Source organism: Ranitomeya imitator, chromosome 4 (assembly GCF_032444005.1).
Source record: "Ranitomeya imitator isolate aRanImi1 chromosome 4, aRanImi1.pri, whole genome shotgun sequence".
Classification (NCBI taxonomy): Eukaryota; Metazoa; Chordata; class Amphibia; order Anura; family Dendrobatidae; genus Ranitomeya; species Ranitomeya imitator.
The window spans coordinates 275788476-275816353 of NC_091285.1; the positions used below are offsets into that span (position 1 = coordinate 275788476).

Below are 27878 nucleotides of genomic sequence, written 5' to 3' on the forward strand. Positions count from 1 at the left end.
ACAGGAGGAGTGGTACTGTGCAGTGTATATATACAGGAGGAAAGGTGCTGTGCAGTGTATATATACAGGAGAGGTGCTGTGCAATGTATACATACAGGAGGAAAGGTGCTGTGCAGTGTATATATACAGGGGGAAAGGTGCTGTGCAGTGTATATATACAGGAGAGGTGCTGTGCAGTGTCGTGAGCAGGGCGTTGTTGTATCAGAAAATCTTTTCTGTTTTGAGTTTTTCTATGAAACAAAGACTTTTCTACATAAACAACGTTGTTTGGTTTTGCGGCCCTAACAGATCTGTGCTACAAAGTAACATCGCTCGGGCATTAATGAGGGACCTGATGCTGAATCCTTTCCACAAACCCTAATGACCCAATTAGTGCCCCGTCATTAGAAGCTCATTAAACGCCTCCCTGTCCCGAGCAGTCATGTACAGTATGGGGGGATCCTGCAGCCCACCCGTGACTGCTCCATACCATACACTGCCCTCTGTCGCTCTCACTATTATCCTGTGCATTTCTCCTTCATTGTTACCCCATGTTACACTTGTCACCCCCCACTACAGAGTAGCAGGGCAGCCAATGTCACCCCCTCCCGGACCCTAATGGCAGCAGGAAATGTCTGCTCCTCTATTGGGTTGGAACCTGATTTAATCAAGGAATAATGTGGATTTGTTGCCGGTGGCTGCAGGGGAAGGGTTAAGTGATGCCATGTCCTTGGTGGGAGCAGTGGCAGCTGCTGGGACCTGGACAGACACAACCAATGTTGCTGTGACTACACAGTGTGATGTGGAGGAGAGAAGCTGAGACTCCGGAGCAGAAATCACCCACATGCCAGCACTGGGCAGAGTCCCTCCAGTCACCAGCATGGGGCCACGGGGCCCCAATGTACAGCCAACAGCTCAGTGTTATCCATGGCAGCAGCTCCCCTTCCTCCTGGCATCTGGTTAACCCCATTTATGCGGGTCAGATTGTTATATTTAAGGTTTAGCAATAACCTTCATACAGATGGGAAGGGGTTAAGCTTCTTCCTACCCCACTGGTGCAGGTTTGGTGCAGCATGCATGTATTCTGGGGTTCTGGGAGAGCTGGGTGGCTGCAGGCTGCACCCCACCAGCTGCTCCTCCAGACATCACCCACATTTTTAGGCAGCAGAGACAGACAGCGCAGCAGACTGAGCCACAGGACCAACTGCAATTATTGCTGGATACCTTTGCACTCTGGTAGGACTAGCTCCTCCGGAATCTTCCTGATAAGTTCAGCTCAGCAGCACTGTCTGCAGCCAGCCAGGGGCCAGAGCAGAGAACTGCTCTCTCCGCCCACAAACAGTCACACTGGCTGCCTTCTGTTAACCCCTATGTGTGCCTGCCTGGCTGCACTGACTGAGTGAGAAGATGCTTGTGTCAGAGCTGGCACATAGGGGTTAAGAGAACGCAGCCAGCAGTGACTTTGTGGGCGGAGAGAGCATGTTATCTCCTGCTCTGCTCTCCCAGCTGCTAGTGGGCCCCCCTTTCTTCCCAAGGCCCCGGCATTTGCCCGCTGTGCCGGGTGCTGACGCCGGCCCTGCCGGTACCTAAAGTATTCATACCCCTTTAAATTTTTCACTCTTTATTTCATTGAAGCCATTTGGTAAATTCAGCATATTGACTGAAAAAATGTAGAAATTTTAGCAAATTTAATAAAAAAGAAAAACTGGAATATCACATGGTCATAAGTATTCAGACCATTTGCTCAGGCACTCATATTTAAGTCACATGCGTTCCTTTTCCTTGTGATGGTTCTACTCCTTCATTGGAGGCCAGCCGTGTTTAATTAAACTGATAAGACTTGATTTGGAAAGGCACACACCTGTCTATATAAGACCTCACAGTGCATGTCAGACCAAATGAGAATCATGAGGTCAAAGATGCTGGCCAAGGAGCTCAGAGACAGAATTGTGGCAAGACACGGCTCTGGCCAAGGTTACAACAAAATTTTTGCAGTACTCAAGGTACCGTCACACTAGACGATATCGCTAGCGATCCGTGACGTTGCAGCGTCCTCGCTAGCGATATCGTCCAGTGTGACAGGCAGCAGCGATCAGGCCCCTGCTGTGATGTCGCTGGTCGGGGAAGAAAGGCCAGAACTTTATTTCGTCGCTGGCTCTCCCGCTGACATCGCTGAATCGGTGTGTGTGACACCGATTCAGCGATGTCTTCGCTGGTAACCAGGGTCACCGCTCTGCTTTCCGGCCGCTGTGCTCACAGCCAGACCAGAGAAGCAGAGCGCCGAGGACAGACAGCGGTAGGTAAGTATGTAGTGTCTGTTTTTTTACTTTAACGGTGGTAACCAGGGTAAACATCGGGTTACTAAGCGCAGGGCTGCGCTTAGTAACCCGATGTTTACCCTGGTTACCGGCATCGTTGGTCGCTGGAGAGCTGTCTGTGTGACAGCTCTCCAGCGACCAAACAGCGACGCTGCAGCGATCCGGATCGTTGTCGGTATCGCTGCAGCGTCGCTTAGTGTGACGGTACCTTAAGAGCACAGTGGCCTCCATAATCCTTAAATAGAAGAAGTTTGGGACCACCAGAAGTCTTCCTAGACCTGGCCGTCCAGCCAAACTGAGCAATCGTGGGCGAAGAGCCTTGATGAGAGGTAAAGAGGAACCCCAAGATCACTGTGGCTCAGCTCTAGAGATGCAGTAGGGAGATGGGAGAAAGTAGCGTTAATACGCTTTAGAAATGTATTTATGGGAACAATATATATTGTTATTGGGTCAGATCGCTGATCTGACACTTTGCACAGCACTGTGTCAGATCTGCGATCTGACAGGCAGGGCTGCAGGCTTACCTTGTACCAAGGGTCTCAGGGAAGCCTGCAGGGAGCCCCCTCCTTGCGCGATGCTTCCCTATACCGCTGGAACACTGCAATCATGCTTGATCGCGGTGTTCCGGGGGTTAATGTGCCAGGGGCGGTCCGTGACCCCTCTTGGCACATAGTGCCGGATGTCAGCTGCAATAGTCAGCTGACACTCGGCCGCGCTCCCCCCGTGAGTGCGGCCGATCGCATATGACGTACTATCCCATCAGTGGTCATACGGACCCACTCCACCTCGACGGGATTGTACGTCATATGTCAGAAAGGGGTTAAAAACATCAGCTCGGCTCGCAAAAAATAATCACTCACCCAACCCCAGATCGTGAAAAATGGAGACGCTACAGGTATCGGAAAATTGCACAATTTTTTTTTTTTTTTTTGCAAAGTTTGGAATTTTTTTTCACCACTTAGATAAAAAATAACCTAGAAATGTTTGGTGTCTATGAACTCGTAATGACCTGGAGAATCATAATGTCAGGTCATTTTTAGCAAAAAAGCCAAACAAAAAAACAAGTGTTGGATTGCACTTTTTTTTTGTGCAATTTCACCGTACTTGGAATTTTTTTCCCCGTTTTCTAGTACACGACACGCTAAAACCAATGATGTCGTTCAAACGTGCAACTTGTTGAACCCTGCAGCTGGATTGTTGAACCCTGCAGCTTTACTGTTTTGTTGTTCCCTGGTGACCAACACGTTTCCTCCACTTCAAAGCAAGCACAGAGATTATTAAACCCTTGGTGACATCTGCCATACATTTATGGGGCTGAAGCTGTACCCGTGCCACGCACAGCACTATAAATGTAAGCCACAAGGATGGTGATGTCTCTGTCCATTCATTTCCAGGGCTCGTCACTTATATATTACTATTTACTACAGAGTTGCTGCAACTAATAGTGACGCGACATCCATGCAGTTAGACAGGAAGTGGAGCTATAGAGAAATGTTTCAGGGTATCCTAACTGCAATGGGGGGGTAACATATTGAGAGTAGTTGCAGTCAGGGCTGTGGAGTCGGTAAGCCTCTGACTCTTCAATTTCCATGACTCCAACTCCACCAAAATGGGCTCCGGCTCCACAGCCCTGGTTGCATTCAAATCTAAATGTTTGTGTGTTCTGTGAGTGCTTTAGCATTGCTTTTTTGACACTGCATAAAGAAAGATTACCAGTACGGATCATGATATGGAATATGTACAAACACAGTCCTTCTGCACTAGTTTCCGTTTTGGCCAGTGGTGACTATCTTAGGATATGTATACACGATCAGTAATCACTGTGGTTTGGACACTATGTACTTGTGCAGCGTCCAACCTGCAGCTGCCAGATGTTACATAGTGGATGGCTCAACCATGGAGACGGACATGCGGTGCATCTTTCCAGACCGCAGCATGTCTATTTGTGGAGACTCGAGCCTCCGCAAGATTAATTTCTCCCGTTCAATGTATAGGACGCGGTGAATCCACACACTTCACTGAACACATGTGGAATCACCTGCGTTCAATAGCCGGCAGTGCCTTGGACGCTGCGGACATGTGCTAAGCGCTGCCAATTCCTGATCGTGCGCACCTACACTTAGTCACAACGTTCACTTTTCTTGAACAGAATCAGGAAATTAAAAAGCTTACTTCCAGAAACCGTGCCACATTTATAGATGGTGTATTATAATACAGCTCAGCCCCATTCACATCTACGGAGTTGAACTGATGACACATACAGCCGAGAAGCACTGGTCTCCCACGTAAGTAAAGCACTAGTTGCATATATGCCTAGACCTGAATCTGCGTTCCTGCTATATTGTACTTGCCATAATAGTGACCTGTGTATCTATATGAAATGCATTAGCGCAGCACGTTGAATAGCGTGCCGAGTTCTATATCCATTGTGTGTTTCTCATTGGCTGACTACATGGATCGATAACTTTATATTTCCAGTTACATCTGCTCTGCTTTTTCCGTAGACATTTAGATAAGCTTAGAACAGTATGTGTCACCATTAATGTGAGAAGTGAGCGTTCCCGGGTACTTTATCTGTTTGTACTAGTCTCCGATGCTTCCTGGTGTGCGTTCAATTGGCGGTAAAGTGGCACATATATGACTAACTGCTTCATGCAGCACGGTAATCTGCCATTGTGTGTCGCAAAGAACAGTATAAGGGTCATATTGCAGGGTAATGTCTTAATTTACAAATTCGTGCCATTAATAAAGATTTTTTTGATCTTTAACAGACCGTCCAGTTTGTCCAAGGAATTTTTGTTGAAAAATATGACCCCACAATAGAAGACTCCTACAGAAAGGTTGGTTTTGACGATTATATCTTGTGGTATACATAAAATGACCTGAGACACAATTTTGTTTGTTCGACTGATCACGTAAAAGATGCAAGTTGCCTTATCATTTGCAAGTGTTCTGAAAGAAGTGACATGCTGCAGATTTAAAAAAAGCTGCAGTTCTCAAAATGGGGTGCAAAAAAAAACACGTGTGCATGAGATTTCTGAAATCTCATAGCTTTCGCTGGTGCTGTGACAACCAGCTTTTATTTCGCTTAAAAAATGCAGCAAAAAACCTGCAGTCAAGCCAATGCATCAAGACTGGCGTTTTGCTGGTTCTGCCACTCATCATGCTGCCACAGTTCTGGGCATTTGAGCAGAAGACGCCAGTTTAAATGTTGCTCAGTTGTGCCAAAATTTTGCCATTCTTCAAAGCTTTTAGGGTATGTGCACACGATGCAGATTTAGTGCAGAATTGGTGCAGAACTGCAGCAGATTTTTCTGCTGCAGAACTGCACTGTGATTTACAGTACAATGTAAATCAATGTGAAAAGAAAAAAGCAAAAAAGCTGTGCACATGGTGCAGAAAAATCTGCGCAGAAACGCTGCAGATTTCAAAGAAGTGCACGTCGCTTCTTTTGTGCAGTTCTGCAGCGTTTCTGCAGCAGATTTTTCTGCACCATGTGCACAGCTTTTTTCTTTTCACATTCATTTACATTGTACTGCACAGAAACTGCATAGAATCTGCACAGAAATTGCGCAGAAACTGCACAGAAACTGCACAGAAACTGCATAGAAACTGCGCAGAAACTGCACAGAAACTGCATCAAATCTGCAGATGCAGATTTAGTGCAGAAAATTCTGCACCACATTTCCTACGTGTGCACATAGCCTAACGCCAGAATTGTCTTGAAAACTTTGATGCGTTGGGTCCCAAGTCTTTTCCCACCATAGACAATTGCTTCTGTAACTCGAGTTTTAGCGCCAATAAATTCTGTATGCGTTTTTTTTGTTGTTTTTTTCTAGTATTTTAGTGTATATATACAATTTATGAAGGGTTAGTGCATCATTTTTTATTTTCATTCAAGCTCTGCTGCACTAATACAGACTAAAAGTCTACAAATGATACTGTCAGCAGTTCCTGCAAAGTATTGCCATGGCCTTCTATTGCCTGCAGCTTTGGAGGGATGGCATTTACACATCATGCTGACTGCAAGTGACATAATATTCTTAGAGAAGTGTCTTGTGCATTGCTGGACATCAGATAGACAGAAGTGGACTTGGGTAAGAACAAACAGCACCTTAATAGTTATTACACAATCCTAAAGTTTTTTTTTTTATTTATTTTTTTTAACTTCTAAAATGTATTACGTAATAGGAATTTATTTGTTTCTGCTGATAACTACTGTAGTGTAATTTGCAATATTTTTTATTATAAAATGCAGGGTTCATACGCCTTTTTTCATAAAAGCATAGCAGTTTGGGAGTATGTGAACAAAGTTTTCAAGTGGAAATTGGTCCAGGACAGTTTTTGAAGACCTTTTTCGTTTCCTTAAGTGGTTTTGAAAAGTTTTTGTAGGGTTTTGCGAGAGACTTTTTCCTGAAAAGTTCCCCCCCCCCCCCCTTCCCGTTTAATAGCCTTTTGATTGGACATTGCCCAGCTTGGAGCTGATTGTATCATGAGCCTTTTCAAAGAAGCGTTCATGTGTGTTTGTTTTTTTGTTTTAGCATAAAAACACAAAAGACTGAAAATATGATCATCAAAGAGATTTTACAATAGAAATGAATGGTATGAATCTTTCAAGTGATGGGGTTTTTTTTTAAGCAACTTTTCAGGCTTTTTTTTGTTTGTTTTTTTTACGAACCTGCTCAAAAGAACTTTGTCCTTACCTTTTAACCTTTTAACGACCAATGATATGCCTTTTAATGGCGGCAGTTAAGAGTACTTACACTCAGCGCTACTTTTTAACGGCGCTGAGAAATAAGGTTATAGCGCTCCCCAGCTTCGGAAATTCTCCAGCGTCTCGGCTACCGAGGGTAGTCAAGACTCCGGAGAACATGATTCGGGCTGGTTTTTACCATCCCCAGTGTTGCGACCGCAAAATAGTCTGATTTTCCATTTATTCCTCTCTCCTCTGATATGATCTAGCACATCAGTTGAGAGAAAAATGGGTTCCAACCCCTCCCCCCCCCCCTCCAGTCCCACCGACTTTCTCCCTGCCCTTCCGTGAAGAAAATGCCGGGTGCATGCACAGTGCGCTCGCCAAGAATTGGGGTTAGGGTTGGGGTTAGGCTTGGGGCTAGGCCTGGGGCTAGGGTTGGGGTTAAGCTTGGGGCTAGGGTTGGGGTTAGGCTTGGGGCTAGGGTTGGGGTTAGGATTGTGGTGTTGGGGTTAGGGCTGCATTAGGGTTGGAGTTTGGGGGTTTCCACTGTGTAAGTACATCAGGGGGTCTCAAACCGCGACATGGCGCCCGCCATTGATTCCAGCCAATTTGGGTTCAAAAAGTCAAAACGGTGCTCCCTCCCATCTGAACCTTGCTATGTGCCCAGACATTTGCTTTCCCCCACATATGGGGTATCGGCGTACTCAGTAGAAATTGCACAACAAATTTTGTTTTCCATTTTCTCCTGATACCCTTGTGAAAAAAAAAAAAAGTTTGGAACCAAAGTAAAAAAAAAAATTTATGTGGGGAAAAAAAAAAGGTACAAAAATTAAGTTTGAAATTAGCAAAATTTTTTGCCAAACTTTCATTTTTTTTTTTTTTTTTTTTTAATAAATGCAAGTCATATCAAAGAAATTTTACCACTAGCGTGAAGTACAATATGTCACAAAAAAACAATCTCAGAATCGGTGGGATCCGTTGAAGCGTTCCAGAGTTATTACCTCATACAGTGACAGTGGTCAGAATTGTAAAAATTGGCTTGGCCATGAAGTACAAAATTGGCTCTGTCACTAAGGGGTTAAAATGAAATTTTGACAATTACCTTCTGCAATGTTTTAAAAGAAAATCCTTTTAAGCCCCTACCACTTGGCATCTTTCGAGCCATGGTTCTATAAACCATCTGACTACATAGTTGCACTTCTGTCGTAATGGGAGTGTGGTTTTGTTGGTGGAGAAATCATTCAATTACCATATGTACATTTTTATATTAAAGCTGATGTACTGCAAATGAGGCCTACTAGATCTATGCACACCTACAGGCAGGTGGTCCTAGTAGCCAAAAAAATCACAAATAGAATCTGCTGTTTGGCTACTTGGAATGCTGAAGGAATAAGCCAGACACATAGGCAACAATTTCTGGTGTCAAATATTAAGAAGTCGCTAAATTAATGCACAATTCGTAGTTGCACAAACATGTTGCTACTTTTGGCATTTTCACGCCAGTCCTAGATCATTCCGCCAAAGTAGGAGGAACTGGGTATGATGATGTCAGAAATGTGCTCTATTCCTTAAGTGGCCTGTGCCTGGTATTGATTTATGCGCATCTTACTCCAACACTCGCCTTCAATAAAGACTAGCATTACAAACAGTTAAAATGTAATTTTTTCCCATGTCACTGTCCTGAAAGCATGGTGAAAAAACTAGGGAGCAATAGCACAAATAAGGTGATTCCCGTGATACAGAGGATGAATAAACAGGGTGCAGCTCCCCTTGTTTTGTTACAATTGCAACAATGAAGACAGCTGCTGCAGACCATGGGTGATGGACCAGGAGGATAGTAGATGGAGATGGACGGCTTTTCTGCACTGCTGTCACTATCCCACAAAGGATAACAGAGAATTAATAAAAATAAAAACATTTATTCTGTTGTGTGGATCTACATGTTTCGAGGTACTCCAACCTCGTCCTCAGAAAATAACCACATTGATCTCTGGATGACACTTCTTATTTTATAGTTGTCTCTTCTAAGCATTCAGCATAAGTAACACTTATTATATAACTTATGATTAGACAGTAGGAGATTGTGACAGTTCTCTTCCGCTCCCTCCCTGCGCAGTGACCCCTGCACGGGTCACAAAACATGCCTGCAACACTCTCATATAAATCTCTAGGTCTTTTTCTGATTTGAGACATAAACACCTTTCTCTGTGGTTGATGTAAAGTAAATCTCTGCCATTGCGGTGTCAGAGTTCAAAGCAGCAATTTATGCAAGATAACTTCTTGCTAGCTAGACTTGCTAGCCTACTGTCACATACAGAAAATAATTTAAAGAAAAATTGCAAAATAAAACAGATTTAGAATACATGCTGAAATGTTTATTTTGCTTTTTTTATTAGAAAAAAATTCAGATTCTATGTTCCTTTTAAAAAATATTAGTGCCTTTAGATGATATGTGACTGCTTACAGAGCTATGGCTATCTTTATAAGCAATGATATGCTATCTCGTGATGATCGGTTTGGTCATCATAACCTCTGAAGACCCCTATAACACTGAGAGCAGAGGATGCAGGTTTAGTGATGGCATCCCTTTCTACATGTTTCATGCATGCACTTTAAGCCCCCTATCTGGGAAATGGAAGTCACCCTATGTTCACACATGTCATCCACTGCATAAGGCATCAGCTATGCAGGGAACTGCAAAAAGCCACATTTGCCATGACTTGAGAAAGTATTCTACTCACCCTCCATGGATTTTACATACTTTGCTACGTTACGACATGAAGTTAAAAAAAAATGTCAATACAATTTGCATTTGATGCAGTAAATAGTCTAAGTTGGTGAAGAGAAACTAATATAGGCATAATTTTAACTTTTTTTTAGGGTCAAATAACTAAAAATTGTCATGTGCATATGTAATCGCCACTTTTGCTATGAATCCCCTAAAAATTTATAGTGCAAGCAATTGCCTTCAAAATTCACAAGTGTGCAATCTGTCACAAGGTCTGTCAGTATAAAGACCTTTTCTGAAAGGCCACAGAGGCTGCAACACCATAAAGCAAGAGGCACCACTAACCAAACAACACCATGAAGACCAAGGAGATCTCCAAACAAGTCAGAGACAAAGTTGTTAAACACAAGTCAGGGTTGGGTTATTTAAAATAAATAAATAAAAAATCCAAATTTCTGATCTCCCAGAGCATTATCAAATGGATAGAATATGGTACCACCACAAATCGGCCAAGAAAGGGCCGCGCCACACATCAAAACTCTGAACCCAGGCAAGGAGGGCATTAGAGAGGCGACACAGACAGCAAAGGTGACCCAAGAGGTGCTGCAGAGTTCCCAAGCATAGACTGGAGTGTCTGTCCATATGATCACAATAAACCGTACACTCCATAGAGCTGGCCTTTATGGCAAAATGGGCAGAAAAAAGCCTTTACTTACACACACACACACACACACACACACACACACACACACACACACACACACACACACACACACACACACACACACACACACATTGTAAGGATCGTTTTGAGTTTGCCAAAAGACATGTGGGAGACTCCATATGTACGGAGGAAGATGCTTTGGTCAGATGAGATTACCTTGGTGACCAAAAAGTTCAATTTTAAACTGTTAGGCTGTGTTAGTTTGGCATCTATCACCCCAATTACACCATCCCCACAGTGAATCATGGTGGTAGCAGCCTCATGCTGTGGGGATGTTTTTCAGTAACAGGGTAAATGGTTTGATTCGAGGGGAAGATGCATAGATATTCTTAAGCAAAACCTGTTTGTCAGCGACAGTTTCTGTCTGTCAGTAAGATTGGGATCTTAATCCAAATAAGAATCTGTGGTCAGACTTGAAGGTTTCTGTTCACCAGAGACAAATCTAATTTAGGCTGCTTTCACACATCCGGTTTTTGCCGTCAGGCACAATCCGGCGAATTTTGAAAAAACACATCCGGCAAAAGTTGCTGCCGGATCCTTTTTTTTTTTTTTCTCATAGACTTGTATTAGCGACGGATGGCCTCACGTTTCATCCGTTTTTCGACAGATCTGTCAAAAATTTGTTTTCCGGCTGCCGGAGAAAATTGACATAGTAAAAATTTTTATGTCTGTTGAAAAAAACAGACAGCGACTGATCCGGCTTTTGCTAGATGACATATGATCTTTAAACTGAGCATGCACCGATTTTATTTATTTATTTTTTTTTTTTTTTTTTTTGCATTTTTCATTCTGGTCTCTCTCTGCCTCTCTCTCTCTCTCTCTCTCTCTCTCTCTCTCTCTGTCTGTCTCTCTCCCCCTCCCTCTCTCTCCGTGTCTCTCTCTCCCCCTCCCATCAGTTTTTCACAATTTGCAACAGATCCGTTTTTGATGGCAAAAAACTGAGGTGTGAAAGCAGCCTTACAGGAGATGGAGCAGGTGTGTCTTGAGGAATAGGCAAAAATCCCAGTGGCAATATGAGGAAAGCTCAGAGACTTATCGAAAGCAACTTGAGCTGTAATTTTTGAATATGACTGATATACAAAAGTGACAGAAAAATGACTGGCACATCCAAACTATTGTGAATAGGTGCATACCAGGAGCAGGTACCTCCATATACAATATACAAAAAAAGGTTGCACTCTATCGTGCCAAAGCATGTCAAATATGAAATGCATAAATATGAATAGCAAAATGGCTTTTTGAACATTAGGAAAAATATTTGAGATGCTTTACACAGAATTTGGCCAAATAGTGTGAGCCCATCAAAGCATCGTCAAGGTGGTCTCATTAATCTGATGGGTCCCTGACCTTCCTGTCCAAATGTGAACACTTACCTAAGGCCAATGTCTGTATGCATGGGTGAATGTGGACACCTCTCTCAGTAAAGCCTACATATAGGTTGGCCGGAACCCATGGGGGGTGAATAGTTATGCACACTGAAGTTTTCATTTATTGTCTTATTTGTTGTTTGCTTCACAATAAAAGAAAACCAAAAGTTCACAGTTGTAGGCATGTTCTTTACATGAACTGGTGCAAATCCTCAGACAAAGAAACTCCTGGTTGTGCGGTAGCAAAGCACGAAAAATGCCAAGGGAGTGAATACTTTCGCAAGCCATGGTACATAGACCACTTCAGTTTCCTGAATTGTGTCTTTCAACAATGATTCTCACTGCAGCTTTGCAGCATTGGGGTCCTAGGTTCAAATCCCACCAAGGACAACATCTGCAAGGAGTTTGTACGTTCTCCCCATGTTTGGGTGGGTTTCCTCTTAGCTTTCCGGTTTCCTCCCACACTCCAAGACATACTGATGGGGAATCTTGATTGTGATCCCCATCGGGGACAGCGATGATGTATGTACAGCACTGCGGAATATGATAGCGCTATATAAGCAAAGCATAATAATTGAGGATTGTTGCAGTTCTTGTCACTGTTGATTTTGCAGATGCATTATACACATACAGTGGGAAATATCTGTCATCTATGGACATAGCCTAAAGATTATTGTTGAGCGAATATACTCGTTACTCGAGATTTCGAGTACGCTCGGGGGTCCTCCAAGTATTTTTTAGTGCTCGGAAATTTAGTTTTTATTGCTGTAGCTGAATGTTTTACATCTGTTAGCCAGCTTGATTACATGTGGGGATTCCCTAGCAACCAGGCAACCCCCACATGTACTTATGCTGGCTAACAGATGTAAATCATTCAGCTGCAGCAATAAAAACTAAATTTCCGAGCACTAAAAAATACTCGGAGGACCCCTGACCATGCTCGAGAAATGTCGAGTAACGAGTATATTCGCTCATCACTACTAAAGATGCAAAATCTGTGGTGGCGTCAATTTTCCAGACAGAAGTGAAAGGTAGCAGAGATCTATCCAAGGAGCACGAGATTTTAAATAGATTAATTTCAATATCTCTGCTGAAGTGTTATATACATAATCTGTTAGATCTCATACTGCCTAACTTGTTTTTAATCGGCTAGAAAAAAACATTTCTTCTGTGGTTACAAATGACCGCTGGATAACTGTAAGTGCCACCGCATGCTGATCTTTTGATTCTTTCTCAGAACATCCACCCCATTGTGTCCAGCCCTAGTGAGAAGAAGCGCCTGGAGACATTAAGTGGAGGTTCTGAGGAGGAAAACAAAAGTTTAGTCTATAACAAGGATGTGACGGCAACATCTTGGAAATTATGATTTTGTGTGATGTAATAATTGTATATTATCTGGACAACTCCTTTCGATTCCATACACTTGTTCAATTAATGTACCCTGAACAGAACGGCCATGGATGTAAATAATGCGTAATGTATTTTTTGTCTTTTTATATATTGCACACATAGTAACCATAGAGACTTTGTATTTTATGTTAATTATTGGTTGACATGCATATTTTTTTTCTATTTTATTTTTGCAGCAAGTTGAAGTTGATGGTCAACAATGTATGCTCGAAATTTTAGACACGGCAGGAACGGTATGTTCTATGTGCGTCTCATGTACAGTCATGTGAAAGGTCACTAACAAAATGTCACAATCTTCTATTCAATCCTAACATCAATGAAGTTTACCTTTTCCAAGACCTCACTGGGCATTGACATTTTGTGTTTAGTTTGCCACTGATAAAAGCTTTTGGTCTGGGAAACTTGTTAGATAAATGTAATGTTAATGTAGAATGCGTGCATACAAAATGCTAGCATATTTAAGATTCTTTTGTGACGTGCTTTATTTTTTTTTTCCTTCACCCAGGAACAATTCACAGCAATGAGGGACCTTTATATGAAGAATGGACAAGGCTTTGCATTAGTGTACTCCATAACTGCACAGTCCACATTTAATGATTTACAGGACCTCCGAGAACAGATCCTCAGAGTCAAAGACACTGATGATGTAAGATTACCATGGAATTACCCATGGAATGTTTTGGCTTCATTCATTTTCAGTCCTGACTTTGGGATTTTTATCAAAACGATAAGTCAGCAATTAGTGTCATTTTACGTGACTTACACTTATGGCATCCCATAACAGAACCCATCATTTATCACCTTGGTGTCTTTTAAGCAATCCTCAAGATCTACTAGAGTAGATCTTTTCCTGCCTGGTGTTTCCTTCCGTTAACCAGTTAATTTTTTTTTCTTTCTGGTTTTGAAAGCGAAGATCCTTTTAGTGTACTGTCTAAAGGGTTTGAGCTACATTTTGTGAAGTACGGATAATTTCTTTAAGGGCATGCAATGGTCTGATGCAAAGACCTCCTTTGTAGTAGGGTATATGCTTGGTGTTCTTATTAGAAGACATTCTGTTTAAATATATAAAGTTAGCGTGTTTCCAAGGGGAGGCATTAGTGTACATTGGAGTACAGGGTTTATTAAGTTTCCTCCCTATAATGGCCACTTTTATTTTCCATTTATCCTTTCCATATACTCTACTAGGCATAAGGATGTGTGAACCGGAGCAGGGACCAATTAGCATGTCTCACTCCTTTGGACCCTGCTCGTTCATGCGTTACATGCTTGGCAATTTAAATTATGATTATTTTTTTTTTTCTTGATGGCTTTCCAGATTATAAGGTTAATTAGCAGCTTTAGCTATTCCATGGACCAGAGTCCCTTTATTAATAAGGCTCCATATAAAACATGCAAGTCCAAACCCATTCATGCTTTTGTATGAACTTTTGCGTATATTTTATCTACTTTACAGCTTAGTTTAAAAAACAAAACTCGTATAAGGCCTCTACGTGTGTGACATAAGAGTAACCACAATAATATGCAGCGCTTATAGAGTTAGGAAGCTTTCTTTTCACATTAAATGAGAATAATTCTGAGAACCGTTTGCTTTTTTTTTTTTTACAGTGAGTTTAGGGTCAGCATAAAACATGGATGACATCCACAACTATTAGTGGTCTGATATTCATGTCAGATAAGTTTTTAAAAAGGACTTATCCCTTGTCTAGAGGGAACCTGTCTGGGCTATTCCCATCTCTAAATTCCTATCCCAATATGTAGTACATATAATAATAGCAAATACCTCCAATTAGAAATGTAGTGTAGATCTTCTGATTTGCTATGTCACTTACCCCATGAACAGGGCATTGCAGTAGTTAGGTGTCCATGGTTACAACCACTAGCGACTAGCTGTCACTTAGAGTGGTCGTAACCATGGGTAACTAAGCTACTGCAATGCCCTGTACATGGGATAAGCAACATAGCAAATCAGAAGAGCTATATTTCATTTCTTATTGAAGGTATTTGATAATGTTATTACACCTACTACATATTGGGATAGGATCTTGGAGATCGAATAACCTTTTAAATTCCTTGTAAAAATCCCCAAGCTCCTCTTGTTTTGCCGCTCTTATCCTTTTTATGTGTTGCGCCACTCCATTAGGGAGGTATTCATGTTTGTTGCTTTTGGCCCTCTACATGTAAAATTTCTGCTTGCAGTCCAAGTAGATGTTCCTTCAGACTGTTCCCTAGGGGTTTGTGCTTACACCCCTCTGCCCCAGACCCTGCCAATCACAATATGCTAACAGTACTAAGCAGTCTTAGATGCTGCTGAGCTGTGATTGGCAGTGTCTGGGAGGGGTAAAAGTCCACTCCCCCAGGAAAGAGTCTGGAGAAAAGCCCAGTTGGACTGAAAGCAGAAATTTTACATGCTTTGGTCCAAGAGCAACAAATGTGAAGAATACCCCAATGGAGTGGTGCAACACAAAATTGGGGGAGCTGATGGATTTTTTACAAGGTATTTATCGCTATTTTTTAACAATTGACAAGTCCCCTTTAACTGTGGGGTAAAACATGCACTATTACTAAGAGTAAGAATAGTGCTGTTGACTTCTAAAAATTCTTTTGGTTTGATTGTTGGTTTGTCACCTTGGTTATTACATAATAACAAGGTTAAAGGGGGGTTTGTCCGCGTAGCACTAGTAGTCAGCATGACCTTCGTTTCTGTTGTACAATTGCAGATCATGTATCCTTTTTCATCAAGATATCTGCATACTTTCTCTGCAGTATCATTTTTGCTAAGTTTGCAGATGTCTTATTGTCTCTTTTAATTCGTCTTCGTATTTAGCAAGACTTTTGGGTCTGACCTATTTGAGAGAAGATTGACTTTCTGAATCCGTTCTTGACTGCCCGTTATGCGGCACTTCGTAGTCAGCAGTCTAATGCAGTCCTCACATGTTCCTCAGCGCTGTGTAGGAGGAACTTTTTTTTTCATGATTTTTCTCCATAGTGATGAGCTTTACCTCTTTAAGCTTTATTTAGTACAGTGAAGCACTTTAGTAATTTCCACTTCACTGCTCAGTCTTTGATAAGAGCTAATTCTCACAGAAACCCCCTGGATTATCTGAGCGCAGCGATACAAGAACACCTAATGCTGTTTACATTACACAGGAGGCAGCACGCCTGCCCAACATCAGACTCTTCAGGCCATATTGCATGTGCAGTGTCGTCAGCGATAATGTAGGATCGGTCCCGGGCCAGCTTTTCAGAATATCTGCAGGGATGGATGGCGCTGACACTAATTTCTACTTTGCGGCTAACAATCGGGTAGCTTTGTATTGTTGAGTTAATAAGGGGATATATTTGTTTACTCTCACAAAGAAAACAAAATAAACCAGTAAGGGACTGTTTCTTCTAAATGGGCAGTGTAACTACTGTCACCACATCCTTTCTATATACTTAGTGAATTTAGGCAGTGCTGTTCCTGTAATGCAGTTTCATTTCCTGTATTAAATGTACATATCACACAGAATAAAAAAAACCCTAAAATATATTTGTTGAGAAAAGTGGACGTGTGTGAAAATTCATCTACAGAGATTACAAACTTTTGATCAAAACGTTCTCTTTTATATCATTCCTTTTTTTAGGCAAGAGTGGTCTCACAGACCCCAGATTACCTACAGCTGCTTTTCTAGTGCCTTTTACATTCCTGTAGACTATTTGCAATATTTGGGAGTGTATTATGGATGTTGGCCCGTCATCCCCTTTAAGTTGCCTACTATACAACAACGATAGTGATCATTTTCTGCTAGTCACCTTGCATTAAGTTCACCTTAGTAGGAATACATAGTGTTCATGTTGTTTGCATGTTCTCTTATCTACAAGGAGATGCAGATTCCCCTTCTAAGACCATATGCCAGCATGAGAAATCCCATGGTGCTTTTCTATGTGCATAGGGTATTAACCCCTTCATCACCATGGGGTATTGCTCCCCTCCTTCCCAGAGTCATAACTTTTTTTTATTTTTCTGTCAATATGACCATGTGAGGGCTTATTTTTTTGTGTAATGGGCTGTACTTTTGAACGACATTATTGGTCTTACCATGTCATGCACTAGAAAACGGGAAAACAATTCCAAGTGTGGTGAAATTGAAAAAAGGTGCAATCCCACACTTGTTTTTTGTTTCACTAAATGCTAAAACTGCCATTTTGATTCTCCAGGTCATTACAAGTTCATACACACCAAACCTGTCTAGGTTCTTACAGAATTACAGAATGCTGTAGATAAGCCCCTGATGCCGGTGGGCTTAGCTTATCTTCGATTTTGGGGTTGACAGGTTCCCTTTAAAGGGAATCTGTCAGAAGGATTTCACACCGCAAACGATTTATATATGCATGTAGCTCTTTTACATATTTGTACAGCAGTACCTTTACATGGCCAATTCAATCCTCCTTTACTGAGAAATCAGTGTTTGCACAAATATGTTAATGAGGCTGTAGATCTGAAGCCTCTGTCACTCCAGCTCTGTTCCCCACTCCGCGTCGCCTCCTTTTTTTTTACTGATTGCTCCCTTTCCTGAAGGCATAGTCAAGCAGAAGTGGCTCTGGAAAATTAAAACTTTTTTAGAAACCCTTTAGTATCATTTTCTTTCAAGAATCACTTATATTAGTTTTATCCTCTTGATAAATTGCAGTTATCATATTATATAGCACCGTGCACTTACAACTGATCATTTTGCCTTTCTACCCAGCTAAGGCTACTTTCATACATCAGGTTTTTACTGTCAAGCACAATCCGGCGAATTTTGCAAAAAAACGGATACAGCAAAAATTTTGAAAAACTGATGCGACGGATCCATTTTTTTAAAATCCGGGGATAAAATTTGGACTTCCTGTTCCAGAGAGAGCGAGAACACAGTGCTATATAATATATATTAACTGCAAAAGATTGAGGATACAAGTGCTGATGGGAGTGCTTCTTTCATATGCATATAACGATCAATGTATAAGGTGAAATGTCTAACCCAATCTCTCATTTCTAGGTGCCAATGATTTTGGTTGGAAACAAATGTGACTTGGAAGATGAAAGGGTTGTTGGCAAAGAGCAAGGGCAGAATCTAGCAAGACAGTGGAACAATTGTGCATTCCTGGAGTCTTCTGCCAAGTCCAAGATTAATGTCAACGAGGTAAACATTAGATCACGTTTGTGGCAAGTTATGTTACAGTTTTGACAAAGGTTTTCTTGAGGTGAACTATTTATTTATGACCTAATTTACCATGTATTGGCAATGTACATGGTGAGGCATTATACACTGCATGGTTCCCCAGAATTGAATAAGACAATACAAATGTCTTCAGTTGACGAAAGACCGTGTTGCTTACTTTTAGTAAGCCTGCATTCAAGTGTCCTTGTTTCATGATCCGTATACTTAGGCCGGGATCACACACAGCGAGATACGGCCGAGTCTTACAGGTTAAAACCAAGCTCTGGCACCGGCACTCCAGAGCGGAGCGTGCGGACGCATAGCAATACATGGAGCTGCACGCTCCGCTCCGGAGTGCCAGAGCTTGCTTTTAACCTGCGAGACTCGGCCGTATCTCACTGTAGTGTGACTCCGGCCTTACTGAGATTTATGGACCAGCAGCGGATCCCCTGACCTGAACTCAGCCGTCTCATAAACAAATGAGATTACATTCAGATTAGAAGACAACCCCGAAACCAACATGTGAATGCAGCTTTATCCTTATACCTCGATTGGGCTAGATCTTGTAGCTCTGTTAGCAGATCAAGTGATGTGAAAGTTTTCCAGTTTGGTCACTCTTGCATGGTCTTTTATTAGTCATCTTTTGTTCAAAGGTATTTACTTTTATAATAACCACTTTCATTGCATATTAATCTTTGCCCAATAATATGGATGAGTGAAAAGAACATGAGATTAGGTAAAAACAGTTCTCCAAACAGTAGGAAAAGTCCCAGATCTGCCCTATTCATAGTTATTAAGGTTGAAGGAAGACTTTAAGGGTACCGTCACACACTGCCATTTCGATCGCTACGACGGTACGATTCGTGACGTTCCAGCGATATCGTTACGATATCGCTGTGTCTGACACGCAGCAGCGATCAGGGATCCTGCTGAGAATCGTACGTCGTAGCAGATCGTTTAGAACTTTCTTTCATCGCTGGATCTCCCACTGTCATCGCTAGATCGGTGTGTGTGACACCGATCTAGCGATGCGATCCAGCGATGCGTTCGCTTGTAACCAGGGTAAACATCGGGTTACTAAGCGCAGGGCCGCGCTTAGTAACCCGATGTTTACCCTGGTTACAAGCGTAAAACTAATAAAAAACAAACAGCACATACTTACATTCTGGTGTCCGTCAGGTCCCTTGCCGTCTCTGCTTCCCGCACTGTGACTGCCGGCCGTAAAGTGAAAGCAGAGCACAGCGGCTGTGCTTTCACTTTCACTTTACGGCCGGCAGTCAGTGAGTGCGTGAAGCAGACGGCAAGGGACCTGACGGACACCAGAATGTAAGTATGTGCTGTTTGTTTTTTTTTTAGTTTTACGCTTGTAACCAGGGTAAACATCGGGTTACTAAGCGCGGTCCTGCGCTTAGTAACCCGATGTTTACCCTGGTTACCCGGGGACCTCGGGATCGTTGGTCGCTGGAGAACTGTCTGTGTGACAGCTCCCCACCGACCACACTACGATTTACCTACGATCACAGCCAGGTCGTATCGCTGGTCGTGATCGTAGGTAAATCGTATAGTGTGACGGTACCCTAAGTCCATCTAGTTTAACTCATAGCCTAACCTAACATGTTGATCCAGAGGAAGGCAAAAAAAACCCATGTGGCAAAAAGTAAGCTCCACATTGGGGGAAAAAAAATCCTTCCCGACTCCACATACGGCAATCAGACTAGTTCCCTGGATCAACACCCTATCAAGAAATCTAATACATATAACCTGTAACATTATACTTTTCAAATAAGGGTACCGTCACACTGAAACGACGCTGCAGCGATACGACAACGATGTCGATCGCTGCAGCGTCGCTGTGGTCGCTGGAGAGCTGTCACACAGACCGCTCTCCAGCGACCAACGATCCCGAAGTCCCCTGGTAACCAGGGTAAACATCGGGTTACTAAGCGCAGGGCTGCGCTTAGTAACCCGATGTTTACCCTGCTTACTAGCGTAAACGTAAAAAAAACAAACACTACATACTTACCTTCCGTGTCTGTCCTCCGGCGCTCTGCTTTCCTCTAGACTGTCAGCGCCGGTCAGCCGTAAAGCAGAGCGGTGACGTCACCGCTGTGCTTTCCGGCTGGCCGGCGCTCACAGCCAGTGCAGAGAAGCACAGCGCCAGGGGACAGACACTGGAATGTAAGTATGTAGTGTTTGTTTTTTTTTACGTTTACGCTGGTAACCAGGGTAAACATCGGGTTACTAAGCGCAGCCCTGCGCTTAGTAACCCGATGTTTACCCTGGTTACCAGTGAAGACATCGCTGAATCGGCGTCACACACGCCGATTCAGCGATGTCAGCGGGAGATCCAGCGACGAAAGAAAGTTTCAAACGATCTGCTACGACGTACGATTCTCAGCGGGGTCCCTGATCGCAGTAGCGTGTCAGACACAGCGAGATCGTAAGGATATCGCTGGAACGTCACGGATCGTGCCGTCCTAGCGATCAATGTGCCACTGTGTGACGGTACCCTAAGGCATCCAGTCCCCTATTAAATTTAAGTAATGAATCACTCATTACAACATCATACTGCAGAGAGTTCCATAGCCTCACTGCTCTTACAGTAAAGAATCCGCGTCTGTTATTATGCTTAAACCTTCTTTCCTCCAGACGTAGAGGATGCCCCCTTGTCCCCGTCTCATGTCTATGATTAAATAGATCATCAGAAAGGTCTTTGTACTGTCCCCTCATATATTTATACATTGTAATAAGATCAACCCTTAGTCTTCGTTTTTCCAAACTAAATAGCCCCAAGTGTAATAATCTACCTTGGTATTGCAGACCCCCCAGTCCTCTAATAACCTTAGTTGCTCTTCTCTGCACTCGCTCTAGTTCAGCTATGTCTTACCTATACACCGGAGACCAGAACTGTACACAGTATTCTAAGTGTGGTCGAACTAGTGACTTGTAAAGGGGTAAAATTATGTTCTCCTCATGAGCATCTAAGCCTCTTTTAATGCATCCCATTATTTTATTTGCCTTAGTAGCAGCTGCCTGACACTGGCCATTGAACATGAGTTTGTCATCCACCCATACTCCCAGGTCTTTTTCATTGACGGTTTTGCCCAGAGTTTTAGAATTAAGCACATAGTTATACATCTTATTACTTCTACCCAAGTGCATGACCTTGCATTTATCCCCATTAAAGCTCATTTGCCATTTGTCAGCCCAAACTTCTAGTTTACATAAATCATCCTGTAGTATAAAATTGTCCTCCTCTGTATTGATTACCCTGCAGAGTTTAGTGTCATCTGCAAATATTGAAATTCTGCTCTGAATGCCCCCTACAAGGTCATTAATAAATATGTTAAAAAGAAGAGGGCCCAATACTGACCCCTGTGGTACCCCACTGCTAACCGCGACCCAGTCCAAGTGTGTTCCATTAATAACCACCCTTTGTTTCCTATCCCTGAGCCAGCTCTTAACCCACTTACACATATTTTCCCCTATTTCCATTATCCTCATTTTATGTATCAACCTTTTGTGTGGCACCGTATTAAAAGCTTTTGAGAAGTCCATATACACTACGTCCACTGCGTTCCCTTGGTCCAATCCGGAACTTACCTCTTCATAGAAACTGATCAAATTAGTCTGACATGAACGGTCCCTAGTAAACCCGTGCTGATACTGGGTTATGAGGCTATTCCTCTTCAGATACCCCAGTATAGCATCCTTTAGAATTCCCTCCAGTGTTTTACCCATAATGGAGGTTAAGCTTACTGGCCTATAATTAGAGTTCAGTTTTTGTCCCCTTTTTGAATTTTGGCACCTCATTTGCTATACGTCAGTCCTGTTGTACAGACCCTGTTATTATGGAGTCTTTGAAGATTAAAAATAATGGTCCATCAATGACTGTACTTATTTCCTGCAGTACTCGAGGGTGTATCCCATCTGGGCCCGGAGATTTGTCAATTTTAGTAATTTTTAGATGCCGACGTCCTTCCTGCTACGGTAGGTTAAGCAGGTGACATTTAACTCCTTAGTGACAGAGCCAATTTGGTACTTAATGACCAGGCCAATTTTTGCAATTCTGACCACTGTCTTTTTATGAGGTTATAACTCTGGAACGCTTCAACGGATCCCGCTGATTCTGAGATTGTTTTTTCGTGACATATTGTACTTTATGTTAGTGGTAACATTTCTTCGATATTACTTGCGATTATTTATGAAAAAAACGGAAATATGGCGAAAATTTTTAAAATTTTGCAATTTTCAAACTTTGTATTTTTATGCCCTTAAATCAGAGAGATATGTCACAAAAAATAGTTAATAAATAACATTTCCCACATGTCTACTTTACATCAGCACAATTTTGGAAACAAAATTTTTTTTTGTTAGGTAGTTATAAGGGTTAAAAGTTGACCAGCAATTTCTCATTTTTACAACACCATTTTATTTTTTTTAGGGACCACATCACATTTGAAGTCATTTTGAGGGGTCTATATGATAGAAAATAATGAAGTGTGACACCATTCTAAAAACTACACCCCTCAAGGTTCTCAAAACCACATTCAAGAAGTTTATTAACCCTTTACGTGCTTCACAGGAACTGAAACAATGTGGAAGGAAAAAATGAACATTTAACTTTTTTTTGCAAACATCTTAATTCAGAACCATTTTTTTTATTTTCACAAGTGTAAAAACAGAAATGTAACCATCAATTTTGTTATGCAATTTCTCCTGAATACGCCAATACCCCATATGTGGGGGTAAACCACTTTTTGGGCGCACCGCAGAACTTAGAAGTGAAGGAGCGCCGTTTGACTTTTTCAATGCAGAATTGGCTGGAATTGAGATCGGACACCATGTCACGTTTAGAGAGCCCCTGATGTGCCTAAACAGTGGAAACCCCCCACAAGTGACACCATTTTGGAAACTAGACCCCTTAAGGAACATATCTAGATGTGTGGTGAGCACTTTGAACCCCCATGTGCTTCACAGAAGTTTATAACGTAGAGCCGTGAAAATAAAAAATCGCTTTTGTTTACACAAAAATGATCTTTTCGCCCACAAATTCTTATTTTCACAAGGGTAACAGGAGAAATTAGACCACAAAAGTTGTTGTGCAATTTCTCCTGAGTACGTCGATACCCAATATGTGGGGGTAAACCACTGTTTGGGCGCACCGCAGAGCTTGGAAGAGAAAGAGTGCTGTTTTACTTTTTCAATGTAGAATTGGCTGGAATTGAGATCGGACGCCATGTCGCGTTTGGAGAGCCCCTGATGTGCCTAAACATTAGAAATCCCCCACAAGTGACCCCATTTTGGAAACTAGACCCCCCATGGAACTTATCTAGATGTGTGGTGAGAACCTTGAATGCCCAAGTGCTTCACAGAAGTTTATAATGCAGAGCCGTGAAAATAAAAAATATTTTTTTTTTCCACAAAAAAGATTTTTTAGCCCCCAAGTTTTTATTTTCACAAGGGTAACAAGAGAAATTGGACCCCAAAAGTTGTTGTCCAATTTGTCCTGAGTATGCTGGTACCCCATATGTGGGGGTAAACCACTGTTTGGGCGCACGGCAGAGCTCGGAAGGAAGGAGCGCCGTTTTGGAATGCAGACTTTGATAGAATGGTCTGTGGGCATTATGTTGCGTTTGCAGAGCCCCTGATGTACCTAAACTGTAGTAACCCCCCACAAGTGACCCCATTTTGGAAACTAGACCCCCCAAGGAACTTATCTAGATGTGTGGTGAGAACTTTGAATGCCCAAGTGCTTCACAGAAGTTTAGAATGCAGAGTCGTGAAAATAAAAAATATATTTTTTTTTCACAAAAAAGATATTGTAGCCCCCAAGTTTTTATTTTCACAAGGGTAACAAGAGAAATTGGACCCCAGAAGTTGTTGTCCAATTTATCCCGAGTACGCTGATGCCCCATATGTGGGGGTAACCCACTGTTTGGGCGCACGGCAGAGCTCAGAAGGGAGGGAGCACCATTTGACTTTTTGAGCGCAAAATTGGCTGTCGTGTTTGGAGACCCCCTGATGTACCTAAACAGTGGAAACCCCCCAATTCTAGCTCCAACCCTAACCCCAACACACCCCTAATCCCAACCTGATCCATAATCCTAATCACTAACCCTAACCATAATCACAACCCTTACCCCAAAACAACCCTAATGTCAACCCTAACCATAACCCTAATCAAAACCCTAAATCCAACACACCCCTAATCCTAATCTCAACCCTAACCTCAAACCTAACCCTAATCCCAATACACCCCTAATCACAACCCTAACCTTAACCCTAAACCTAACCCTAATCCCAAGCGTAACCCTAATGCCAACCCTAACCCTAATACCAACCCTAATCCAAACCCTAACCCTAATCCCAGCTCTAACCGTAACTTTAGCCCCAACCCTAACCCTAGCCCTAAGGCTACTTTCACACTTGCGTCGTTTGGCATCCGTCGCAATCCGTCGTTTTGGACAAGAAACGGATCCTGCAAATGTGCCCGCATGATGCGTTTTTTGCCCATAGACTTGTATTGCCGACGGATCGTGACGGATGGCCACACGTCGCGTCCGTCGTGCACTGGATCAGTTGTGTTTTGGCGGACCGTCGGCACAAAAAAACGTTCAATGAAACGTTTTTTTGTACGTCGCATCCGCCATTTCTGACCGCGCATGCGTGGCCGTAACTCCGCCCCCTCCTCCCCAGGACATAGATTGGGCAGCGGATGCGTTGAAAAACTACAGCTGCTGCCCACGTTGTGCACAATTTTCACAACGTCCGTCGGTATGTCGGGCCGACGCATTGCGACGGCCCCGTACCGACGTAAGTGTGAAAGAAGCCTAACCCTAAATTTAGCCCCAACCCTAACCCTAAATATAGCCCCAACCCTAACCCTAAATTTAGCCCCAACCCTAACCCTAGCCCTAACCCTACCCCATCACCCCTATCACATCAGAGGACAGAGAATTACACTTTTTTTTTTTTTTTTTTGCGGTCGCCGGTAAACAGTTAATTACCAGCGATCGCAAAACAGGGGTCGGTAAAACCGACCCCGATCATGCTCTTTGGGGTCTCGGCTACCCCCGGCAGCCGAGACCCCAAAGATTCTCGCGGGGCCGGCCGGCGGGCGCACTGCGCATGCGCCCGCCATTTTGAAGATGGCGGCGCCCACCGGGAGACACGAGGAGCATCGGGAGAGCTAGGTGAGTATTGGGGGGCCACCTGGGACCCCTTTTCTCTGTCCTCCGATGTGCGATCACATCGGAGGACAGAGAAATTAAAAAGAGATCGCGTTTTTTTTTTTTTTTTTTGCGATCGCCGGTAAACGGTTAATTACCGGCGATCGCAAATGCGGGGTGGGTTAAAAAAAAACCCCGAATCATGTTCTCTGGGGTCTCGGCTACCCCCGGCAGCCGAGACCCCGGAGAAAATCGGCCTCTGGGGGTCGCTATTTACTTTTTCCACAGCGCCGTTAATTAACGGCGCTGTGGTTTAAGTACCCTTAGCGGCCGCCGTTAAAAGGCGTTTAGGCGGTCGCTAAGGGGTTAATGGGGAATTTTGTTATCACTGATCATATTGTCTGCCATGGGATTTTCTTGAGTAAATACTGATGAAAAAAGTCATTTAGCATATTGGCTTTTTCCTCATCCACCATTTCACCCAGACTATTTTTAAGGGGGCCAACACTATCATTTTTCAGTTTCTTACTATTTACGTAGTTAAAGAATATTTTGGGATTATTTTTACTCTCTCTGGCACAGAGTCTCTTTGTCTCAATTTTTGCTGCCTTAATTTGCTTTTTACATAATTTAGTTAATTTTCTTTATTTATGTAATGCCTCATCACTACCTACTTCCTTTAATTCTCTAAATGCTTTCTTTTGGTCACTTATTGCTCCCCTTACAGCTCGATTTAGCCATATTGGTTTCCTCCTATTTCTGGTATGTTTATTCCCATACGGTATATACTGTGCACAGGTCCTATCCAGGATGCTAATAAACGTCTCCCATTTGGATGAACCAGTAGTTGGGGAACAAGCTTTCATAGCTGCACTTGTTCCCAGTTATTGACCCATTGAAACTTGCCAGACAAATTGGCAATAATTTGTATGTACGTATAATGTCACTGGCACCACATTTGCCCATGTGATCAGGAGATATTCTTTTTCAATATGTTTTATTGATTTTGCAAATTTTTATGGGGTTAAGGGAAAGGGGAAGGAAAAGAAAGGTAAGGGGGAAGGATAGATAATTCCCTGTAATACAGGGAATGGGAAAGAGAAGACAGGCGTATCAATGTACATATAAATGCTTTAGAAGATTACACAGCTAATTATAGCTAATAAAAGCTTCAGAGTAAATCTAGAACCTGTAAGAAAAACAAGTAAATTAAAGTAAAAGTACATTATATTCTTTTGTACACGTAGGCCCGTCATGTCTGGAAACACCCTTGGGCGACCCTAAACTGAATGGAGAGAAAGTTTGGTTCTTAGAAGTAGTTAAGAAAGTGGAAAAAACTTCTTATAGTAGTGAAGAAGTAGCCTAGAGTTCTTTTAATCAGGATAACCGGAGCAAGTATCCAGGAGACCCAGATTTTTTGTAGAAAGGAGGAGACCGCTGAGATTTTGATTCCAGCACCTTTAAGGAAAGCGACTCCCTCTTCCGGAGGGAGTATATGAATAAGTTCGCAGGCATATTTCACTTGGAGGGTTGAGGACCCAGTCCAGGTATAGGGAATCCCAGCTTGTAGAAGAGCGCGTGTGGTTTGGGAAAAAGCTTTCCTTTTTTGTAGAGTTTTTGATATGTCTTTGAAAAAAATTAGGTGGCTGTATGGGGATGAGAGAAATTTTTGCTCCTTTGACACATCTAGGAGGGCATTTCTCAACCAATTTGGGTAGAATGACACTATGACATCAGTTGCTAATTCGTGCGAGAGAGAAGGCGGTCTACGGATTCTGAATGCTTTATCAATCAGATGGCTCCCATGAGTACCAGGAAATGAATGAGAGACCATTGAGGAAACATAACTCCTAAGTTGAGAAGTTTGGATCGAATCAGAGATTCCTCTAATCTTGATGTTGTTTTTTCTCCTATAATTCTCGTAATTATCCAGATCGAATCTGAAGGAGGCGATATCTCTTTGGATTTTAATTATGGGTTCTGAAAATGTGGGAAGAGTTTGCGTAGAGCTGGGTTTATTTTTTTTCATAAGTAGCGTATTTGGCTTTATCCGAGGTTGTGGATGAAGCGGAGTGGTTGTCAATGGTCGCTGTCATTAATGTGTCCTGGATGATTTTTTTAACAAAGGCTTCTGTAGCTTTGGGGTTATTTGTTATCGTGGACTCGGGCCAATTAATTTTGAAGCCATCCGGTATGGCTCTGTGGTTAGCTTTATTACGTGGCAAAGAGTCTATTGAGATTAGCAAATCTTTAAGTATCATGATCATGAAACCTTCTGTGGGATGGTCATCCGACGCAGGGATC

The 27878-nt window shown here is 42.5% G+C and overlaps 1 protein-coding gene across 1 annotated transcript in view; it reads left to right on the forward strand.

Moving 5' to 3' along the window:
- RAP1B (RAP1B, member of RAS oncogene family) overlaps positions 1-27878 on the forward strand; it is a 75247-nt gene that overhangs the window by 40041 nt on the left and 7328 nt on the right. The window contains exons 3-6 of the mRNA XM_069764640.1: positions 5069-5137; positions 13399-13455; positions 13728-13868; positions 18241-18384. Coding sequence (XP_069620741.1) covers positions 5069-5137; positions 13399-13455; positions 13728-13868; positions 18241-18384 — 411 coding nt within the window. The remainder of the gene's footprint in view (positions 1-5068; positions 5138-13398; positions 13456-13727; positions 13869-18240; positions 18385-27878) is intronic.